The sequence below is a fragment of the Opisthorchis viverrini genome (genome assembly GCF_000715545.1).
Source record: "Opisthorchis viverrini unplaced genomic scaffold opera_v5_2, whole genome shotgun sequence".
NCBI classification, from domain to species: Eukaryota; Metazoa; Platyhelminthes; class Trematoda; order Opisthorchiida; family Opisthorchiidae; genus Opisthorchis; species Opisthorchis viverrini.
The window spans coordinates 466026-487992 of NW_008751658.1; the positions used below are offsets into that span (position 1 = coordinate 466026).

A 21967-nucleotide genomic window follows, 5' to 3' on the forward strand; every position below is an offset into this window, starting at 1 on the left:
TGGGCAACTTGGCAGTATCCCAGCCCTTCTGTCGAGCACCCAAGCTGAACGTCATTGACATCGATTAGCAGCCATATCTTGCAGCTTCTCCAACCAGGTGCAGTTGGGATCACGCGATCCCCGTCCTGGAAGGTGATCAACACCGACAGTACCCAAACGTTTCGTAATCTCCTTCATACCCCTCTGCCGGGTCAAGGGTTAGCCACCTCTCTGCCTCCTGCACTTTTAATGAGACACTAGAAGAAGCACTCTTCGGCAAGTGGTGGTTCGGCATACGCAGTACATGGGATAACCGACTCAGCTTCTGGTCCTGGACACATTCTTCAATGATGGTCCCCGTAGCACAGCCGAACACGCCTTTTAATTGATTCGTTACGTATTCATTGACACCAACTTACATCAGCAATGGTTCTGAGACAACGGTTATTGACGACCTGAGCAAATCTCAGTTTTGCTGCTCGAACAGGCCAAGTCTCACCGCCATGTGACAAAGCAGTCCCTACTTTAGCCTGATACACGTCCCTAGAGATTCAGGTATGTACCGCTTTGACACCATAGGGATCCCAAATTAGCAAGCGTGCGTCAACCTCAGTTATCACACTACAGTCAGAACTGATAAAACTTCCAAGATACGTAAAATGCTCCACGAATTCGAGTGCTTCCCCCTAGATTGTAAGCGGCGTGTTCAGTGACTGCATGTCCAGGAGCATGACCTTACACTTTGCGGGTGCAAAGTGGATACTAAAGGAAAGCATGACTTTGGTTACCTCATCCAAGAATATTTGTGCCTTCTCTTCCTCTTTGAAGATGAGAACGATGTTGTCTGTGTATTCCAGGTCAACAAGGTTTTCGTCACAGGCTATTTGAGCACCGGGGCTTTGGAGACCTTCCAGCGTTCGTCTCATGATTTCATCGATCACAAAGTCAAACAGGAATGGGGAGAGTGGGTATCCCTGATGAACACTACTTTGTGTACGAAGCTTTTGGAAAGCTCTGTACACTCTCACACTTCCGAAAGTCTTGGAATGCAAAGAGCTTATTATGTTCACGAACTTCTGGGGCATTCCTTTATGGGAATGCATGTCAAGACCGTCAAAAGCGCCCTGAAAATCCAGAAACACTAGAATTATGGGTCGCTTATACGTATGGCGTTGTTCTAGCACCTGACGAAGTGTGAAGATTTGGTCAACGCAACCCCTACCAGGCCGAAATGACGCTTGCTGATCTCGAGTCAATGTTTCACAAGCCACCATAAAACGATGAAGCAAAAGTGACGCCAAGAGTCTCGTTATAACCGGGGTTAACCTGATCCTTCTGTGGCTACCACACTCAATACGAGCCCTTTTTTAAAAATGGGCACTGTCACCGACTCCCTCCGGTTGTCTGGGACAATCCTTTCCCCAATGCTAATTAATCCAATTGTTCAGCTGTAGCTTCTTTCGGTGCCTAACCGCCATGCCACCAGAAGGAAGCACGAGGGCTGGGATACTGCCAGGTTGCTCAAGCTTAGACAGGGGAAGTCGAGAGGCAAAGGTCGGTCTCGAACCGTGGACCTTACGGCTAGTAAATTCGCGCACTAACCACTTGGGCCGTCTCGCTCCCATCAGTATAACTGTGCCTTTCCAGTATCTTCCAAGCCTATTCATTTGAACACTGTTGAGCTACTAGAACCCGCCGAAGTTGTTGAACGGCATGCGTGCTGCTGATAGAAAGTGGAGTGCTAACCGAGCCTGCACAATGTCCTGATCGGAGTCAATTTGCTGACCACGAAGGAACATCAATTTTCATTTGAGACCTTCCATTGATGACTGATTGCCACGTAATCCAACTATCTCCATAACGGTTACGCCCCAACGTAAAGCTGTAGTCTTATCGTGATCGTTGGACTTCAGTGGTGGAATCACCTTGCGGGGTACCCTGGCTGAACCCAGTTTCCTAATGTTCAATCATACCCCGAAGACCAACGAGGAATCGCAATTCATCCTACTGCGAGAGTACGACAGTGAAGCATCGGTGTTGAACACTGATGTTATGCTGTCTGAAGCATCGGGTTGAACACTGATGTTATGCTGTCTATGATGATGATGGTGATGTGAGAAATCGTATTACGAGGCAGTCTGGAGGTCAATCCAGACTGTTCTGTGCGATATGAGTGTGAATGCATACGATCGACACAGAGGCATCCACTGGAGTAATAGCCCTCCTGTCCTGTGACTCAGGGCCATGCCGATCCTTTCACATACTGCCGGAAGGACCTGTGGACCTCTAGGGGGTGCGCAGTCACAATCGAGCTGAGTGTTGGGGAAATTGGATCAAGGCTATTGTTGAATTTCCTTTCCTTGTTTCTGACGTACAGCACTTATCAATGTCAAACAAGTCCAGTGTGAGAGCACGAGCAGTTGTCCCACGTGTTTCAGAGTGCGAGTAATACAAACAGCCAGATAGACCAAGTGTCGAGGCTTGGATGTTGGTCTCAAGATGTTTGAGGCTGTCGGCACCGGCTGACGCGCAGTTGTGACCAAGACCGGTACAAAAATCGCATCCGTCAGTCCTAATGGATGGGTCCATAAGGAAAGTGTTCTTAATAGGGTGTGGGGAGAGGAAACTGAAAGTTTGCGAAAGGAAAATAAGTATGCTTCAGTAGTAGCCCGTTTTCGCGCCCCCATCTTATATACAACAAGTAAGACGACCAGGCTGGTGGCACCACAGGACAGCTGATGTGACGCGAAACTGTTTTTTGTGCAATTCTTGGTAGTACATTGTCTGTGATACTTCCAGGGTGCCCAGATCTATACAAAAGGACGATTAGTGTGCTCAATGGAAGCCTTTGCGTCAAAGGTCTGCCCCTAAGACAGCGTTTTCCGGCGTTAAATGCCAGTGTATTACATTTTTCAGAAGGATTCGCCACACACCTAACATTAAACCTGGAGGACCAGGAGACTTTGCTGGTCAGACCTCCAACTATTGACCAACCTGTTATGAGTGTCATGTAGCTCACTCAGCGTAGCTCAGTGCGTTGTAAATGCACAGAGGCTGTCACTACGGTGAGTTCTAGTCTCTTCTTGATGGATCGTATAGGTGAAAGGTACGGGATGAGTCTTGACTGTGCCCTCAGTGAGTAGGGGACTTTGAGCATTCCCCGATGGCATTCAGCTGTCATCTGCTTGCAGAGGTCGTGCTTCCGAGACAAAGTTGAGTGGCTTTCTTTATTCACCATCCTCATTACCACCAAAAGCACTAAACTGGTAATAACCGATGAGGCTTAGGTGCTCAGCTCTTTCCTTATGTGTGCACTTTCGACTTGATGCTGAATGCTCACCACCCGTCCGTGCTTATGGTGGTGAAGCTTGTGTAGTTCTAGGCTAAAAGTCCGAATTCCGCTCGCTGTGTCTGAACTTTGCACTGACACGCCTGTAAAGGTGTACTCTATGACATTTCTTTGTGATTCTGAACAGCATGCTGTCTCTGGCGTTTTCCATGTTCTCTAGCCTGATTTGGTGGCAACCGGATATCTTTTTGATTAATTCATTGCGAACCGAGTAGAACACGTCATGATGACATAATTCATAATGTTGAACTAATGGGCTCACTCTTCCTGTGCGAATGGTCTAGATGAAACACAAGCTGAGATATTATCAGATCGCCCGGGTGCAGATGTGAGCAGTCGAAACAGATTTTCGGGTCAGAACCTATCCACTCAACTACCCAACTGTCGTAATCTCCAAGCTGCAATCATTTACTTCCTTATTTCTTCATTGAGGCTGGAAAAAAATTGAGTGTCCACTATACTTCAGGAATGTTCCTTGTGACAGCGATTTCAACACTAGATATTTAGGGACTCATGGCTTAGCGTGGATAGCTACCGTTCAAGAAAAAACAAAGGATTTATTAATTTGATGTTGTCACTCAATATTCTATCTTACGCTTGTTTCCTTTCCTTTTTTGATAGGTTAACCACGATTGTCCTTAGGAATTTCTGCAGCTCCCTTGTTCTTTCAACTGCCACCGAATGAAGCGGTGAAATGTCCGCGGATGCTGTTTGTACTTCAGCCCCAAAATACAACAAGTTACCAGGAGAGCAAAGTGTCGAGAGCTGTGCTTGCACATTCATTCGTCCCCCGGACTGTTTGCTTCCTGGAAATGTAGAGGTAACTTACACATCACCCTAATCACATTCTGCGATTTCAGTTAACCAACTACCGGTTCATATTTTCTCATCAGCTGAAACATGGCGACGCCAGTTATTATCACACTCTCCCGGCATTCGTCGGACTGACACACAAATTATTTGTGTTGCAAGTGCCTCTCGGTGTCATCCAGAGCATTGAGCAAAAACACACAGTGCAAGCAGCTTCCAAGGGAATTGGACTCTATATTGTCTGTAAAGATTTGCGGAATGTCAAACTGCTGTTAACAGTGCGTTTTGCTTGAATAAAATAACCGTAGTACTTGAATCTTGAAGGACTTCGCGCGTGCCACAACATTCTATGAAAAGCTGAAGGCATATGCATTTCCCAGCATATCAAAACAACCACTTTTCGCCTATACTTTTGGCGAGCGGTGTATTGCAGAGAATGTGTTTCCTTTTAATGGATGGGAAGTGTACACGCCGGAAGAGGAATATCACCGGCAGAACATATTTACAAATGGATGGAAACTAACAAAGGTGAGTTTGTCGGAACAACAAGCTGTGTACCACAACTACATCGATTACCGACCAAAAGTGCCCTCTTGTGCGAGAAATTCCCTTCTGCAGAGAAGTAGGCAATTCTGGGGCTTTTTACTCGGGGGGTGGGGGTGGGCGAGATGGTTCAATGGTTAGAGCGCGAATTTACTGACCAGAAGGTCCGTAGTTCGATCTATGCATCTCGACCAATCCGGTATAGGCTTGAGGAACCTGGCAGTATCCCAGCCCTTCCCGGCTTCCTGCGGGCGGCATAACAGCTAGACACCGAAAGGGTGTTACATCTGAACGATTATCTTTGGGGGGGGGGAGGAATTCCAGTTTATATATTTAGACTTGCCTGCTGGGTCACATATGGCTCATTCTAGTCGTTTCTTCCCTCTAGCTAATGGGTTCAGAAAGTTTATTTGAATAGTGGATACTGGCGCTGAATGATGCTGGAATTGTGCCATGCTGACTGAATTCATCTATATTTTTGTTGATCATTTCTTGGGATTTCTTCAAACCTACAGGCGCATCTTTAAGTTAAACTGCCGGCTTTGTACTCACTTACCTTCCAGTGTGATTACTTGGCGAACTGCGTTCTGGATGTTACGACGCTCCGGATACTTTCCCACTACCGGTATAGCCACAACGGAGCCGCTACTTGGTGTTCCACATCTCGTCATCTGGTTGGCGCTCAGTGCCAGTTGCTCGGCTAACAAAGCATATTTGAGTTGACTGAGTGGAACAGAACAGAACAAAACATATAGTTCTTGCTTCTGCTTTAGGTGAAGTCAGTATTACCGTAATTCCTGATTGTTTTGTTGGCTAGTCCAGCAACGGCTTATATCCCAAGAATAGGTTATTTCCAGCTGATCTTGGCTGGGGAACGCCCCTCTATTAACTGTTTAGGGATACACCCACAAATATCGTTTTACCTCGTCTTGGATGCCTCATTTGTCCGATGCAAACTTATAGTAGTGCGATATCACATTGTTAGTTGACCGTACATACCGGTTTAAGTATTTTAAAGGCATCGTGATGTGTGACTACTGCTAACAACCGAAGTTCGTCCTGTTTCAAGATAGTTGAGATTGATCGGGTTTGTTTTCGATGACGCTAAAATCTTTTTTCCCCACCGAATTCCAACCGTCTTTGTGTCTTTTTGCCCCAGATTAATGTGGACTATCGTTTATCGGATACGTATCCGGCCTTGCTTGCCGTACCGTGGGAAGTCACAGATGAATTGCTCATGGCCTGCGCACCACACCGTAGTCGAGGTCGCGTACCCGTTCTCAGTTGGCTCCATCCTGAGAGCAAGGCAAGTTTGACACGGGCCAGTCAACCACAGGTTGGGATGCAAGGACGTCGCAGCGCAGCTGACGAAGAATTGGTCCGTCTTATTCGGACGGCTAATGCGAATGCGAACAATTTGCTCATTTTTGACGCTAGACCACAGGTAGGTAATTCCGTTATACACATATTTAACCTTGAAAACCACAGTGGCCAACTTTCTTCGTGGAAGATTCTCTGGTGTTCTCTGATCAGTACCGTCAGTTCTTTTTAACTATCCTGTCAGTTATCTGGAGGCTGGTTCACTTTTCCGACAGAGCAAACTGGTTTTACGGATATTCCAACAGTTTAAGATTCTTCAGCGCCTTGGGACTTTTGCTCGATGGGATATCTCCAGTCTACAGTTGAGAGATTCGATTTGCAGAGCGGTTTGTCAAAGCTTGGGGTTTTCAGTTTTCTGGTTGGAGGGACACTCGCTGTTCGCCTACTAGCCTTCGTTTGCACGTCAACCAATAGTATTTAAAGTGTCGAGTTTTGGATGCTTTTCATTACCTTCCCATCTCTCTCAGGTGGTATATCAATATTGTATGAGCGCCGTGATCTCAGTGCTCTTTTTACACGAAATTCTGGTCAAGAAGACTTCCTTAGCGGTGACTTTTGTCAGTTCGCTGAGCTGAGCTAAGACCGGAGTAACATTCGAAATCGGTGCCCCGATCTGTCATGTACATCCGTAAGAATTTCTGATGGATTTTCGGTAATACTTATTGCAACTGGGTAACGCGAGTCCTTAGTAGCATTTTGCCTGACCAATTTATTAAATTCACAATGTACACTAGAATTCGGACCACAAGTCATCGGACTTAACGCTACGCTGTAATAACCTGCAGCACTCTCATCTACTGCAACCACTCACGTTAATCGTTTACAGCATCCATTCCCACCTTTCTGATAACAACGGCTGCAGTAGTCAGCACTTTAGTGTATTCACTTTAGTACTATTCGCTTTAGTTCATTTTGCTCTATGTGAACCGTGTACAGTTTTTTTCATTACCACAGGTGGTGAAAACTAAAGGGGAGATAGCGGGTGCAGGTTAACCATTAAAAGCACTGAAAGGATAGTGCGTTACTGACTAGGAATTTAGACTTGCCTGCTGGGTCACATATGGCTCATTCTAGTCGTTTCTTCCCTCTAGCTAATGGGTTCAGAAAGTTTATTTGAATAGTGGATACTGGCGCTGAATGATGCTGGAATTGTGCCATGCTGACTGAATTCATCTATATTTTTGTTGATCATTTCTTGGGATTTCTTCAAACCTACAGGCGCATCTTTAAGTTAAACTGCCGGCTTTGTACTCACTTACCTTCCAGTGTGATTACTTGGCGAACTGCGTTCTGGATGTTACGACGCTCCGGATACTTTCCCACTACCGGTATAGCCACAACGGAGCCGCTACTTGGTGTTCCACATCTCGTCATCTGGTTGGCGCTCAGTGCCAGTTGCTCGGCTAACAAAGCATATTTGAGTTGACTGAGTGGAACAGAACAGAACAAAACATATAGTTCTTGCTTCTGCTTTAGGTGAAGTCAGTATTACCGTAATTCCTGATTGTTTTGTTGGCTAGTCCAGCAACGGCTTATATCCCAAGAATAGGTTATTTCCAGCTGATCTTGGCTGGGGAACGCCCCTCTATTAACTGTTTAGGGATACACCCACAAATATCGTTTTACCTCGTCTTGGATGCCTCATTTGTCCGATGCAAACTTATAGTAGTGCGATATCACATTGTTAGTTGACCGTACATACCGGTTTAAGTATTTTAAAGGCATCGTGATGTGTGACTACTGCTAACAACCGAAGTTCGTCCTGTTTCAAGATAGTTGAGATTGATCGGGTTTGTTTTCGATGACGCTAAAATCTTTTTTCCCCACCGAATTCCAACCGTCTTTGTGTCTTTTTGCCCCAGATTAATGTGGACTATCGTTTATCGGATACGTATCCGGCCTTGCTTGCCGTACCGTGGGAAGTCACAGATGAATTGCTCATGGCCTGCGCACCACACCGTAGTCGAGGTCGCGTACCCGTTCTCAGTTGGCTCCATCCTGAGAGCAAGGCAAGTTTGACACGGGCCAGTCAACCACAGGTTGGGATGCAAGGACGTCGCAGCGCAGCTGACGAAGAATTGGTCCGTCTTATTCGGACGGCTAATGCGAATGCGAACAATTTGCTCATTTTTGACGCTAGACCACAGGTAGGTAATTCCGTTATACACATATTTAACCTTGAAAACCACAGTGGCCAACTTTCTTCGTGGAAGATTCTCTGGTGTTCTCTGATCAGTACCGTCAGTTCTTTTTAACTATCCTGTCAGTTATCTGGAGGCTGGTTCACTTTTCCGACAGAGCAAACTGGTTTTACGGATATTCCAACAGTTTAAGATTCTTCAGCGCCTTGGGACTTTTGCTCGATGGGATATCTCCAGTCTACAGTTGAGAGATTCGATTTGCAGAGCGGTTTGTCAAAGCTTGGGGTTTTCAGTTTTCTGGTTGGAGGGACACTCGCTGTTCGCCTACTAGCCTTCGTTTGCACGTCAACCAATAGTATTTAAAGTGTCGAGTTTTGGATGCTTTTCATTACCTTCCCATCTCTCTCAGGTGGTATATCAATATTGTATGAGCGCCGTGATCTCAGTGCTCTTTTTACACGAAATTCTGGTCAAGAAGACTTCCTTAGCGGTGACTTTTGTCAGTTCGCTGAGCTGAGCTAAGACCGGAGTAACATTCGAAATCGGTGCCCCGATCTGTCATGTACATCCGTAAGAATTTCTGATGGATTTTCGGTAATACTTATTGCAACTGGGTAACGCGAGTCCTTAGTAGCATTTTGCCTGACCAATTTATTAAATTCACAATGTACACTAGAATTCGGACCACAAGTCATCGGACTTAACGCTACGCTGTAATAACCTGCAGCACTCTCATCTACTGCGACCACTCACTCACGTTGATCGTTTACAGCATCCATTCCCACCTTTCTGATAACAACGGCTGCAGTAGTCAGCACTTTAGTGTATTCACTTTAGTACTATTCGCTTTAGTTCATTTTGCTCTATGTGAACCGTGTACAGTTTTTTTCATTACCACAGGTGGTGAAAACTAAAGGGGAGATAGCGGGTGCAGGTTAACCATTAAAAGCACTGAAAGGATAGTGCGTTACTGACTAGGAATAAGACAATCGTCACAACTCTCGTTCAATTGTAACACCATTTCGGCGCCTAGCTGTCATGACAATAGAGGGATGCATAAGGGGTGGGATACTGCCAGGTTGCTCAAGCCTAGACAGTCGAGATGCTGAGGTCCGGTTTGGACCACGGACTTTTCGGTCCGTAGGCTGGCGCCTTAACCGCTAAGCCATCTCGACGCCCAGTCATTACAACTACCACTGTGACCGTACGATTGTTGCTTCCCCAAACCATCGGAGTGATGTGCTTTTGATGCCCTAACCGAGACAGCTCAGAGGTTAGGACCGGAAGGTCCGTGATTCGAACTCAACCTCAGCATCTCGACTGCTCCTGTCTAGGCTTGGGCAACCAGGCAATATCCCATTCCTCGTATGCCCTTCGGGTGATTTGGCAGCCAGGCACCGAAAGGGTGCTAATGCTGAACGATTATTACGATTATTTATTAGTAACCTCGTAGGTGACGTTCAATAGCACAGTCAAGGTGTGGTGTGTTTCATGTTCTGTCTCCTGGTCGTACGTTATCAATTTTGCGATATCTTATAGACAGGACCTACTTCAGCAAACAGGGCATGGTGGGCGATTGACCACCTGTCATACGAAGCGAATGACTACACAGCGTAGTTGATGTAGCTGAGTCAACTCATCAAATGGACGTGCAGCTGATTTGCTTCCGAAAATCGTTAGTCCCGGTTCAGCATTGTCGATCCAATGTTTTCGTGAATGCAGCTCTTCGAAGGTATACGAGCAGTCAGCACACAATGGCCAAACTTCACAACCGTAAGCAATGCTGCCGCGTTGTAGACGCTACCTTCCACCAACAAGTTGATATAATATTGACACTAGGAGTGCAGCTGCTGCGAAACGACAGTGTTGAACACTAATGTTGTGCTTAGGATGATGATAATTCGAACAGGCCCTAAGGGTTACAAAATTCGAGTGTGTGTGGCCCAATGGAAGAGACAGATGTGTTCGATTCCTGGTCGATCTGCGCACTACGTGAAAAATGTTGATTCTGCTGAAACACAAAATTCGTTGTTTATCGTTTATCAACCGATAGCCGTTTACTCTCTTGGTCAATCTACCGAATATGGATGAGTGCCGTAAAGGTTCTGAGTACAACTCGTTGTTTACGAGTGATCTTTATTTTGTCTTTTTTTACGTTGGATTGTTGCGGGTCATTTTTTCACATTCGCTTTGATCCTTCACGCACTCAGTTCCTGACACGAGCACTGTACAATCAGTTAATCACACCTGGATGCCTCAGTTCTCCTTCTGGAGTTTGAGTAATGAGCCAAGAGGGTATTTAGTCTTCGATATCATTTTTCAACAAAAAACAATAACGGGTTGCGAAATTTTGACAAGGTAATAGGTCAAGCTGTTAGAGCAGTATACTTGTTAATGAACTTATAGTCAAGAAAATAAAAACCTCACCATGCCCGCTGCTCAGTGAGGCGACATTCTGTGGTTCATTAATGGAAAAGTTTGATTGACGACAAATGACGGCCCCCGAAAAGGGTGCTTATGCTGGAACGAATCTGTTCAGTGCGAAGTGGGCTATCCTGTTACAGTACGTGAGAATCTGATCCCTACTGCACGCAGCTAGTATAACCAACATGTGTACGGAGTTGCTTAACTCTCTGTGTGGACTTGAAACCTTTGGTTATCAAACTTGAGGTTTTTCACATGATACAATGGACCTTCATTCGATGAGGTGGAAGTGACCTTTGCTTTTCTACATTCTTTTCTCACAGTAAAACCATGAGAAAACTGAAAAACTGCTCAGTCGACTTGTTGACATTGCTGAAATGATACTCATTATATACAGGCTATTGGCTATTGGCTCGTTGAGCGGTCGTGGGGTCGTGGGCTCAATAACTTCTGCGCAGGGTACCGTTATTAGCACTCTGTACCCCCATCTGGGTAGGTTGCGCGCCACGGCCCAGTCTTCTCGTTTTTCGAACACTAGAATCCCAAGACAAACAGTCCAGTCCTATTCCCAGTATCCCAATTCCCAACTTCCTTACGAGCTACAGGTTCACAGTAGTAATGGTTTTCTGCCTGAGGTAAACTGAGAGATATTATCTGGTAGTGTATCCAGAATTGTGACTGTTCGACCTCAGAAATATCCTTAGCATCCACATTTCTTCGGAATCAATGGCTTTTTGTGACTACAAGCAGAAATTTCGATAGACACTAATCGGTTGATAAGACCATGTTCAGCCAATAGCATTTTGAATGCAGTGTGCTACTCCGCATACGTTTAAAAATAAACCTCATTAAAGGATGCCTGTGATACTGTTAGGATTAGTTTCGGGGCTGTCGTAGAGCAGACTATACTAAGTAACAGTAAGTAAGTTTAAACTTTCTGTGAGTCGCGAATTGTGTGGATCACTAGAGCGATATGTACGCTTTGCTCTCCGGGTGTTAAGTCTTTGTCTTGGTAATCAAGGTCTGTCAGTTATGAATGTCCTTGGCTTTTAGAAATGTCATCTGCCTTTATCGCCTGGTCCTATAACCCGGGGTTTAAATCGGTAAACTGCTCTCCAGCTGTTCCACACAGTGTCCTTTCTACCCACTGCTTAGTGCAGGGTGGCGCGTAACATTAACCAACATGTTTGAGAGTCTGTTAAGCTGATGTAGCAGGTAAATCTCGGACAATAGCCTCCACTTGCGGTTCATCTTAGTACAACACTGCAGCTTTCTCATGACTCGATTTCATTGAGCTGGAGCTATGGTCACTCTTGTGTTATCTATCCTGTTGATTTTGATCATATCTCTATAAAACTAGTTTCTGGGCCGTACAAACAAACAAGGTTAATCATGACAACTTTATTGAGTTGATTAACTTAACTGTCTTACACATTTCATTCCAAAGATGATGATGACGATGTTTGTGATAATCTGCGGATGGAGTCTCAGGTTATTGTTACCGAATTACTCATTTTCGGGTATTCTTTTATGAACCGTCCTGTCGAATATGTGGCGCTCACGGTCAAATTTTAATCAAACACGCCGCTTAAACACCCCGACATCTTGGGATGAAGTTTCTATTGAATATATCATACTTAACCGCTACTCATCATGGGGAATATGAATTACACTTATCAGCGAAGCCAAATTATGCTTACAAAACCAAGAACTGTACAGCTGTTTCATCCTTGTTTTGCACAATCAACAATGAGCATCTCACTAAATTCGGAAAGCTTCTGGCCAGCGGTCGAACAATTAGCCTTTTGGTCACGAGTAGCTGATTAGCAGTTTCAATAGCTGTCTCACTTAGACATGTTGCGGGGTCAAAACTCGTGAGATTTGCACTGCTGGGGATTGCAAATAAGGATGATACATCTGCACACGGCTTCTCAGCATAGATTGCTTTCCCTGGCAAGATGGAATCTCAATTGGATATTGCAAAATCTCACACTACCATGGAATGCGACATTACTGACGCGAACAAGTGAAAAAAAATAAAATAACTCGTTCAGCTGTAACACCCCTTCGGTGCCTAGCTGCCATGCTACCAGAAGTAAGTACGAGGGCTGGATACTGCCAGGTTGCCCAAGCCTAGACAGGGGAAGTCGAGAGGCGAGGGTCGGGTTCGAACCACGGACCTTCCGGTCAGTAAATTCGTGCTCTAACCACTTGACCCGTCTCGCGAATAAGATACGTTTACGACTGAGCTCAACATACTTCAGTTCATGCTCGTAGGGATCGATTAGACGCATTCTGTCAGAAGGAAGGCGACTTTCGGAGTTAGTCGATTTCTTTCAAAATGCGTATGCGATTTTCGCATCATCCTCTGCTTTTAGTCATTCAGAATCACCCCATACATGCCATTTGATTGGCAATCAAATGTGGCTGTGGGATAAATCCATTTGGGGTCATTACGATGAACGACAAAATTTAAACGAATAAGCATGCAATACAATGTTCATTGTGTACACATTGGTTTACTAAAATGGTCCCTTTCAGCCGACCAGTATAGGTCCGGGAAACGGGATGAAGCACTATATCGAACTTTCAGACACTAAATTATGCTTAAGTTCAAAGCGTTTTCTGGCAAGAAGGGCGCTCCGCTTGCATTACGAAAGTTTACTGCCTAATCATCATGTTCACTTTCCTTCTGTACGTCAAAAGGAAGAAGGCCTTCGCTGCGGGGTTATTTATTTGAAAATGTTAACTGAACAGTTACAGACTATTGGACAGGGGAGCAAAACTCTCATATGCATCTTGTTTACAAAAATGAATATTCATATTCTCCTTGAACGCGTCTTCCTGAACTTTTCTGGGTATTCATTGACTGCTACTCAATTGCCAGCAAATGCTACAGAGCGACTCCACAAATTCCGTAACAGGTCTCACTTTTCAAGATACGCAAAGCGGATTTACGAGAAAACATACTACTCGCATGTCCCCCATCAGTAGCATCACAGTTACACTGATACTTTTCTCCACACATTGTTCAAAAAAATTTTCTACTTGCTCCCACTCCATTAGGGTCAAGGTCAAACTGTCCCATGTTCCGATGAAATAAAATTTCGCTAATTTCGAAGTAATTTGAGGATTTTTCTATTCGCTGACGATCTTCCCGGTCACGCGTCGTAAATTCCGGCAGCCTATGGGATTGAACTACACACTAGCGTTGTCGGGTTGGCTGTGTTATCACTCATAGATTCCTGCGTCGTGACACAGCCTCGTTAGCCTTTTTTTACGTGGTCTATTATAAAATCGAGTGAAATTAGTTGAAACTTGAATTCGGTATCCATGGTTTATTGAATGGTTAACGGAAATGCTATTTGTAGGCAAGTATATTAACTGGTGTTGAAATATGCGAACTTTAACGACGAATATAAGTATACGTGTATTTTTGAATAGCCATCTTGTCAACATTCCAGAGCCACCTCCGAAACATTGTGATCACTTGCGATATTTACGGGGAAGATTCATTATATCAAGGCGTATCTTAGGAATTTGTACTTGCCTGTTGCGGCAGGTGTCAGTTTTCTAACCACCTAAAGAATATCAGGATTACTTCGTCTTTGAGCATCTTGTTTCTACTGTTCTTTTTGCAAGATAAAGACTTTGTAGGGCAGTTTCATTGGCATTATATATATCATTTTGGTCATGGTTGGCTTTTGTCATTGGGATACTTCGCGAAACTCACCAATCTCTCTGTGCCTTGTTTTTTCATTCTTCCTATATCTGAATATAAATTTCTACACCGACGCCTAGAGTAGATATGCTTTCCTCGTATGTGCTCAGTTGATGTCCTCTCTTTCCACGTCAAAACCATCCTTTCGGTGTTCGGGACGCTTTAATCCCTATCTCTACAGCAATTTGCATAGCTTTATTGTACACAACACTGTGACAGCGATCTCACTATGAATCTTTTTCATCCTTTGGTATCATTGAAATGTGTGCAACTCTTGGTCCACTGTGATGCGAGACTAGCTTTTCAATGCACCCTTTTCAGTGTGCTGCTGAAACAGTTCCTTACAGCTGTGAGTAGTTTTGTGAAACACGTTCAAAGAACCAACCACAGAGCTCCGAGTGGCTCCTAGATGGCTGTTTCGGAATACCTGACTTTTGAGTTACTGTCAACCGTTTCATTATTGTACGCAGTAAGCCCCTATCCTGTCAGTAGAAACCAAGACACTGAACACACAACTCGTCAGCTGACTAAGCTTTGGTAAATTCCATTTAATTCACTTACACTCCCCTCTCCTTCAACTGATTGGCCAAACTACCTTGTTTAGTGACGCAGAACAAACTGGACTGTTGCTGTCATCGTAATCTCGTTGGCTTTTGATCATGCGAATGACCGCTGGGGTAACTCTGTCTAAGCATCAGTTGTGTCAGAGTGAGTGACGCGTGCATGCCCACACGCCACGCATGCGTGCCCATACCACCTTAATGCAAACTATATCTGTACAATAGTAAAAAACCAATGTTCATCCGTTCGACCCGAAAATCTCAATAGAGCTAACAACAGCTAAGTTCATTCCGTTCCATCAATTGGTAAGGCTATTTATTAAAAAACTGAGTAATCATTGCCTCCTACCTCCACACCATACCCCCGTCACACTACCATCGTCACCAAATACGAAGACAGCTAACGAGACTAAATATGGTGAACTTAAACGGTGGAACACGTCTCACAAGCAAGGCAGTTGTGACATCTGAGCTTCGAGCGAATTGTTCAATGTTATGTTGATCTTATTCAGCTTGAACGCGCGAAGCTGTCCGGGTCGTCGATGGATTAAAGTTTTCAGCTTACTGGTTTTAGTCCATCCGAGTTTCGCAGCTGCGTTGGTCTCAGCATGTACATCACAAACATGATTGGCTAATCAATCAGTCCAGTGGCTTGCTCACAGCCGGCTGACAGGTTACAGGTACTTACAGAGTGAAACTTTTGCTTACTGAAGTGAGCACGTATGTATCCACTGTCTGATAGTGGGAATGCATTCGCCTGTGAACTCGATTTTGGCAGGCTAAATTCCACTCAGTTGATGCAGCAGACAACCGTTCGAGTAGAATTCAGGAGATAATTACCTCCATATATCACAAACGAGAGGTTCAGGTGAGTCTCTTTGAAAACCAAACTAGTTTGCAAATGAGTGTAACCCAATACACGTTTGTCCGCGCAGTTTGAAGCAAAGATAATCGTTCAGCTATAACACCCTTTCGGTGTCTAGCTGCCATGCCATCCGGAGGAAGCACGAGGGCTGGGATACTGCCAGGTCGCCGAAGCCTAGACGAGGTAGGGTTTGAACCACAGACCTTCCGATCAGTAAATTTGCGCACTAATCACAGCCGTCTCGTCTAGTAGAAGCCATCCCTAGTTAAAACGTCTTTGAATTTTATGGTAGTTTTCCAAGGTAGTTAAGTTTCATCTTGTATAAATTACACGGCAAGAGCTCTGATGGCAATGAGTAAACGGAACGCACAACCTGGTAGTTCCAATTTCGGTAATTGTTGGTCGAAGTTGAACTGAGGTATTCAGAATGTAATGAACGGGTCAAACACTGTTTGTATGTCATAATTACCATATTGAAGCGTATCAATACTGTAGTGCAAGGCACACTGGGGCGCATGATATAAACGGCGTGCAACAGCCCTCTCTCAAAAAGACACCGTCGGTGTTCACCAAAATATCTCCTCCATTGGGAGGACGACCTACAAGAATCATATAGCGCACGTTCTGCACTTCTACAGTGAAACTTTCGTTGTTTCAGATCCTCTTAACAACTTTTGTTAGTCGGCGATGGAACAGTTCATTTCGACTGTACTATGGTGTACTACTATACTGTACTGTACTATGTGCTACACCGTATTGTACTATAGTATGTCACATTGTACTAGGCCACCGTAGTATTGCATCATATACTACCGTAGCTGACACAGCTGTGCGATGCATCAGTTGCCCAAGTCGTTTGAATGGGAAGTTCTTGTCCAAACCAGCTAAACTTTTCCAAGAACCACAAATGACAACTCACGAATATCCAGTCTAGTGTAGTGATGAAAAGGACTGGCAATTGACAGCCTCGCTTCGTCCCATGCTCTAGCTTCATTGCTTTCACTCTGTAATGCGATCGTCACATGTCCCAACGAATGCTGCTCTTCGTGAGATCAAGTCGCGAAGAGCCCGCTGATCCGTAGTTTTTGAAAGACTAAACGTCAGGCGTGATAGCCATGTGTGAATACCCGTCAGTGGGACAGAAGATCTGCATAGCTATGTTTCTTTTTCGAGGAACCATTTTAAGAACCAGAATAGACTTCAGCTTCAATTTTCAGTGATTGACTGGCTCGTGGTGGTAGTTGGGGTAATCTGTGTATGCAGCCTGGTTTGATTGTAGGAGATGTATTGGAGACGTAAGTGTGGTATCAAGGGCCGTTGTGGAGGAGTCAGACAAGGACTTCGTCGGATTTGTAGCAAAGTCTCAGCTGTCCCATAGAATACCCTTTTTTTCCGATAATGCTTCGTTCCACGGAGACGAAAACTGTTGCAAGCTTTTGCGCGATCCGTTGGAATCGTGAACTTGCGGGCTTTTGAACAATCGGTTACACCTAGTTAACCTCTCTCTTTCCCATTTAATCCCCTCATAGATGAATGCCGTGGCCAACAAGGGTCGTGGCGGTGGCGTGGAAAATCCCACCTACTACGAGAATGTGCAGTACGTGTTTCTCAACATTCAAAACATTCACGCAATGCGGGCCTCTTTGACCAATGTGTATGAGGCATGTTACCCGATGCCCAAGGAAGGCAACTGGTTCAAAGCTTTGGCAGACTCCAAGTGGTTGTATCACATCAAACAGATCATATTTGCGGCAACCAGTGTGGCTGACAAGGTGAGATCATGCTTTTCATCACTGTTCGAATCCAACTCGCCGCTGACCTTACTGCACAATGGCTTTCATTCACTGAGCCTTCGGGTTTTGGCTCCTATCTTAACCTTGACTTCCACCCAGGTGGCCTTTGAAATATCTCATTCAGGTTTGTAAACGGAGCTGATAACTACCGCTGGCAAATACGTACGTATGGATACACAGACATTACTGGAACTTTTCCTTCGCTGTCAAAGTGTGTGTCTTCATTTCAGGGAGAATTGATAGACATTCAGTTAGTTTATTACCGGTCATCGTTTCACTTTTGTCATTAAATCCTCGTCAGGTCAACGGAATGAGTTAGCATGTTGACCTAGGCCGATTGAGAACCAATCGATGCTTCTTAACTACTACATACTAATAACAATAGTCGTTCAGTTGTAACGCCCTTTCGGTGCCTAATTGCCGTATCACACAAGGAAGCACGAGGGCTGAGATACTGCCAGGTTGTCGAAGCCTAGACAGGGGAATTCGAAAGGCAGAGGTAGGGTTCGAACCACGGACCCTCCGGTCAGTTAATTCGTGTATTAACCACCATCTCAAGTTTTACACCTAGCCAACCTAATTGTTGTTGAATGTCAATGAGCGATAAATCCACTGGTTGTCTCCCAACCATCCTCCTTTCTTAATAAGCAGGATGAACCCGACTCAACTGATATCACATCGAGTGGCCTCTGAACGAACAGACAGACATATTAACCTCATATTGTGAATTACAACCTCCTCGACCTATGGACCAGACTCATATATATTTTTTTCAGATTCTTATTTACTTGGATGCAGTCGCGACATCACTTTAATGGACTCTGCCGTAGTCGGGGACTAGTCTGATCGGCTTTTTATACATATTTCGTTGCTCAGTTGACTTTGCTTCCACCTCCGAAGAAAGGCCACCTATCCCATATCTGTAGGTAAATACATCAGAAGACTACTTTTCAAGGATTATACGTCGCTTCTGAACAACATAAGTTTTTAAAGTATACCAACCAATCAATGGTTTAGAAATATCTCAAACCGTGTCAAACTAACTGAGTGCATTCTACTTCGAAGTCCGATTGTCACATGGCATAGAACAACGTCCAGCTAGAGTTCAGCCCCCACATTGCTGTCCCTTTGGCTTATCGTCCTATACTTCCGATAGTTTTCATCACGCAACTAAAGTCAATCGATGTTGAAAATCCAAGAAGCACGGCACAACTGTTGCATCCTTTTCGGCAACCACCGGCAGTGGGCTTATAACGAACCTGTAAAGATATTCGGAGCCGCGACCCCTTTGTTTGTAGGTGAATACTATGCCATTCGGCTCTGAGTAACTGATCGGTGGTGCGATTAACCGGACTTAAACCAGTCACCCTTCAAGTGTGGAATTCATACCACACGACCACTCGAATGATGACTTGTCGGAAAGAGACTCTATTTAGGATTTTTACCGTCCATGAGGAGATTATTCATTTATTTTGTTTTCACTTGGTTAGTATACGTACCATTGGTCAGCTGTAAATCACGTGAGCAGTGCACTTTGACTATCGACAACTACTAATCGGGAGGTTGCGGGCTTGAATCCTGTTGGTGGTTCGTGGAATGAGTATTCCTGATGATCCCAAGCAAGGCTTCATTACGATCACGCTATAGTCTCCAGTGCAAAGACATCGGTGATCAAGTGGTTCAGGACAATACAGTTGAGTAACCTCGATTCGAGGTGGAATTTACTTGACCTATTTACTGCGGGTCTGGAAGTGGTGCAGCGAAGTACTGTGGACTACTTTTAACCTAAGATGGAAACTGGCTTTCGAAAGGAACTACTTTCTGGATGCTACTGCAATATACTTCAGCTTTGTGTCAGCGTTAAATTATTAATTCGTTTCTAGTAACACGAAGTTGGATATTAATGAAGATTCTGATGAGGGTGTCGTAAAAACGGTGACAAACCAGGTACCAAAATTTCGGTAACGTTATCGGGTGTTATTCAGACCCCGGAGCAGCTGGAGCAAGCTGGCTTGATGTGACAACCGAAACTTGTCCCACCTTAAAAGTATCTAGCACGAGACAGACTCAGTCACTTTTGGAAGCTTACAATTATTTGCGATATTCTCTTGCTATCGAGTTCACTGATGTTAGATTAGCTTGTCAGCCCCGAAGAGAGACAGCCTGTCTACCAAAGCGAGAGTGAAATTACCGTTCCTCCCGATGCCTACGATAGTGCCCAGCGAAACAGCCGTGTTCATATCTGCACACATCATTTATACGAACTGCACTCGCATATTTTAAACTCATCAGCTGCCCGGTCTCTGAGCTATGCCGATCAGCTTTGAGCGTTGTCACTAACCTACCATCTCGGGTACTGTTTTTCCTAGGTCTTTGCTCCCGGATCGTTAGCTCTAAACGTCGACTTTTACGAAATCTCTTCTCAGCTTACATTAAATCTTTCGCTATCAGATGCTCCAAGTTTACATTTTTTTGCGTCACAGTAGCTTCTGCTACAGGTGGACAATTTGTTTGCTAGAGCGTATGTCGAAGGTGCCTGTAAACACAGTCTGATGGAATTGGATACTAGGAGTTTCCGAATCCATACGGCACGTCGATGCAGAACTACACTTTTTCCACCACTGTAGACGTACAGTACACTGGCCTTGACAACGCTCCACGAAACCGTTTTGGGCTAATAGTGTCTTCATCTTACAGTATTGTTCCTGATCTATTTTACGCAAGAATTAGACGTGTTGCTTAAGTCTTCCACTTACTGTCGTGTGCCAGCGCTGTCAGGTTTCCTCGCATTTGTTAGTAAGCCTTGTGTTTGAAAAATCTTTTGTTAGCCTAAGGCCGGTGTGTAAGGTGGATTACACCCTTACTAACACATTGTTGCTGTTTTCAGATCGAGAATCACAAATCCTCTGTCTTGGTCCACTGCTCTGACGGATGGGATCGGACGGCTCAAGTTACATCACTGGCAATGCTCATGCTAGATCCATTCTACCGAACGCTGCGTGGGTTTGAAGTACTCATAGAGAAGGAATGGTGCTCGTTCGGACATAAGTTCGCCCAACGTACCGGTGGGCCCGCTGACGGAGGTGTTGTGATGCCCTCGAATGCCGGTATGCCACCTCTTCCTCCGAACGGCAGTTCTATCAGTCCAAAACCGTCGAGTGCGGACGAGCGTTCTCCAGTCTTTCTTCAATTTATTGATTGTGTGTGGCAAATGACGCAACAGTTTCCTCATTCGTTCGAATTTAACGAACGATTTCTTATCACCATAATGGACGAAGTTTACGCGGCACGATTTGGAACGTTCCTCTTCAACTGTGAAATGCAAGCTCGGGATCATGGTGTTCGTGAACGAACCGTTTCTCTCTGGTCTTATATGAATTCAGACTTGAAAAGCTATCAGAATCCAATGTACACGCCAGCCGAAGTCTCTGGTCATCGCATCATATTTCCGCAACATTCGCTCGTACACTTACAGTTTTGGAGTGGCTATTATGTGCGATGGCATCCAATTATGCGGTCACAGGATCCCGTGTTGCGACGCGATCGTGCGCTTGTGGATGTGATGAAACGATTCCGTGAGTTGACTATTGCTGCTCAACGCACAGCTGCCGGAGACATCGCGGAGCCAGCGGCAAACCAGCCAACCACCGGGGCTGGCCGTACAGTTCGTCAGACAGCTGTAGCCACAGGCAATACAGAGTTCTAGAACTTTGACCCGCTCGAGAACGCTCCCCCTATCACTCAGTATTTCGTGATTGCTTTTTGTTTCGCGGTTTCCATGATAATTTTGATAAATCCCCATAGTTGGGTATTCTGCACGTTGCGATGTGGAGAAAGTAATTTCTGTAAAAGATGGTCTATTTGGCCGAAGCGCACCTCTTCCAGAATAGGCGCTTTTATCCAACCATGGATGACGTTAATGCGTGTTTGTCTGTACCCTAAGTATGAATTAGATGGCTAAGCTTGTATCGTTACTGTCTTATTGGTGAAACCAGTCCCCTCCCTTTGGAGTTGTTCAAAAGTTCGGTTTCATCGTCTTGAGCTAGAACTGCTTGGTTCGACACTCGTACTTCAAAACCAACAACGAAGTCAGCAGATTCGACAAAATCGGGAGTCAACATTATTCACCAGATCGATGGAAACTCTGGTCGGTGCCAGTTTCGTCGTTCTTATATTTCATCAAGGAGACCCAGTCCCCGAATTCTCATCAGGCTGATTTCGCACCAGTTGGTACACAATCAGTGATAAACTTTCGTTTGCAGATCAGGGGGTTAGACACCATGTATTCGTTGATAAGGCTTATTCGTCCAAATGTCGTTGTGCGTCCAGAATCCCACTACTGGACGCACTAAACGGTGGTTTCAACACCAAGTATGATTGTCCTAGAGGACTGCGGTAGATG

General features: G+C 44.9%; 1 protein-coding gene across 1 annotated transcript; it reads left to right on the forward strand.

The window, feature by feature from the left end:
- Positions 1–4022: 4022 nt before the first annotated feature.
- On the forward strand, positions 4023–21459 carry T265_00177 (hypothetical protein; the record flags this gene model as incomplete). Its single annotated transcript, XM_009163885.1, has 7 exons — positions 4023–4148; positions 4189–4416; positions 4463–4666; positions 5841–6125; positions 7924–8208; positions 17302–17544; positions 20453–21459. The coding sequence occupies 7 exons, from the start codon at positions 4023–4025 to the stop codon at positions 21269–21271; spliced, it is 2190 nt and encodes a 729-aa protein (XP_009162149.1).
- Between the last annotated feature and the right edge of the window lie 508 nt (positions 21460–21967).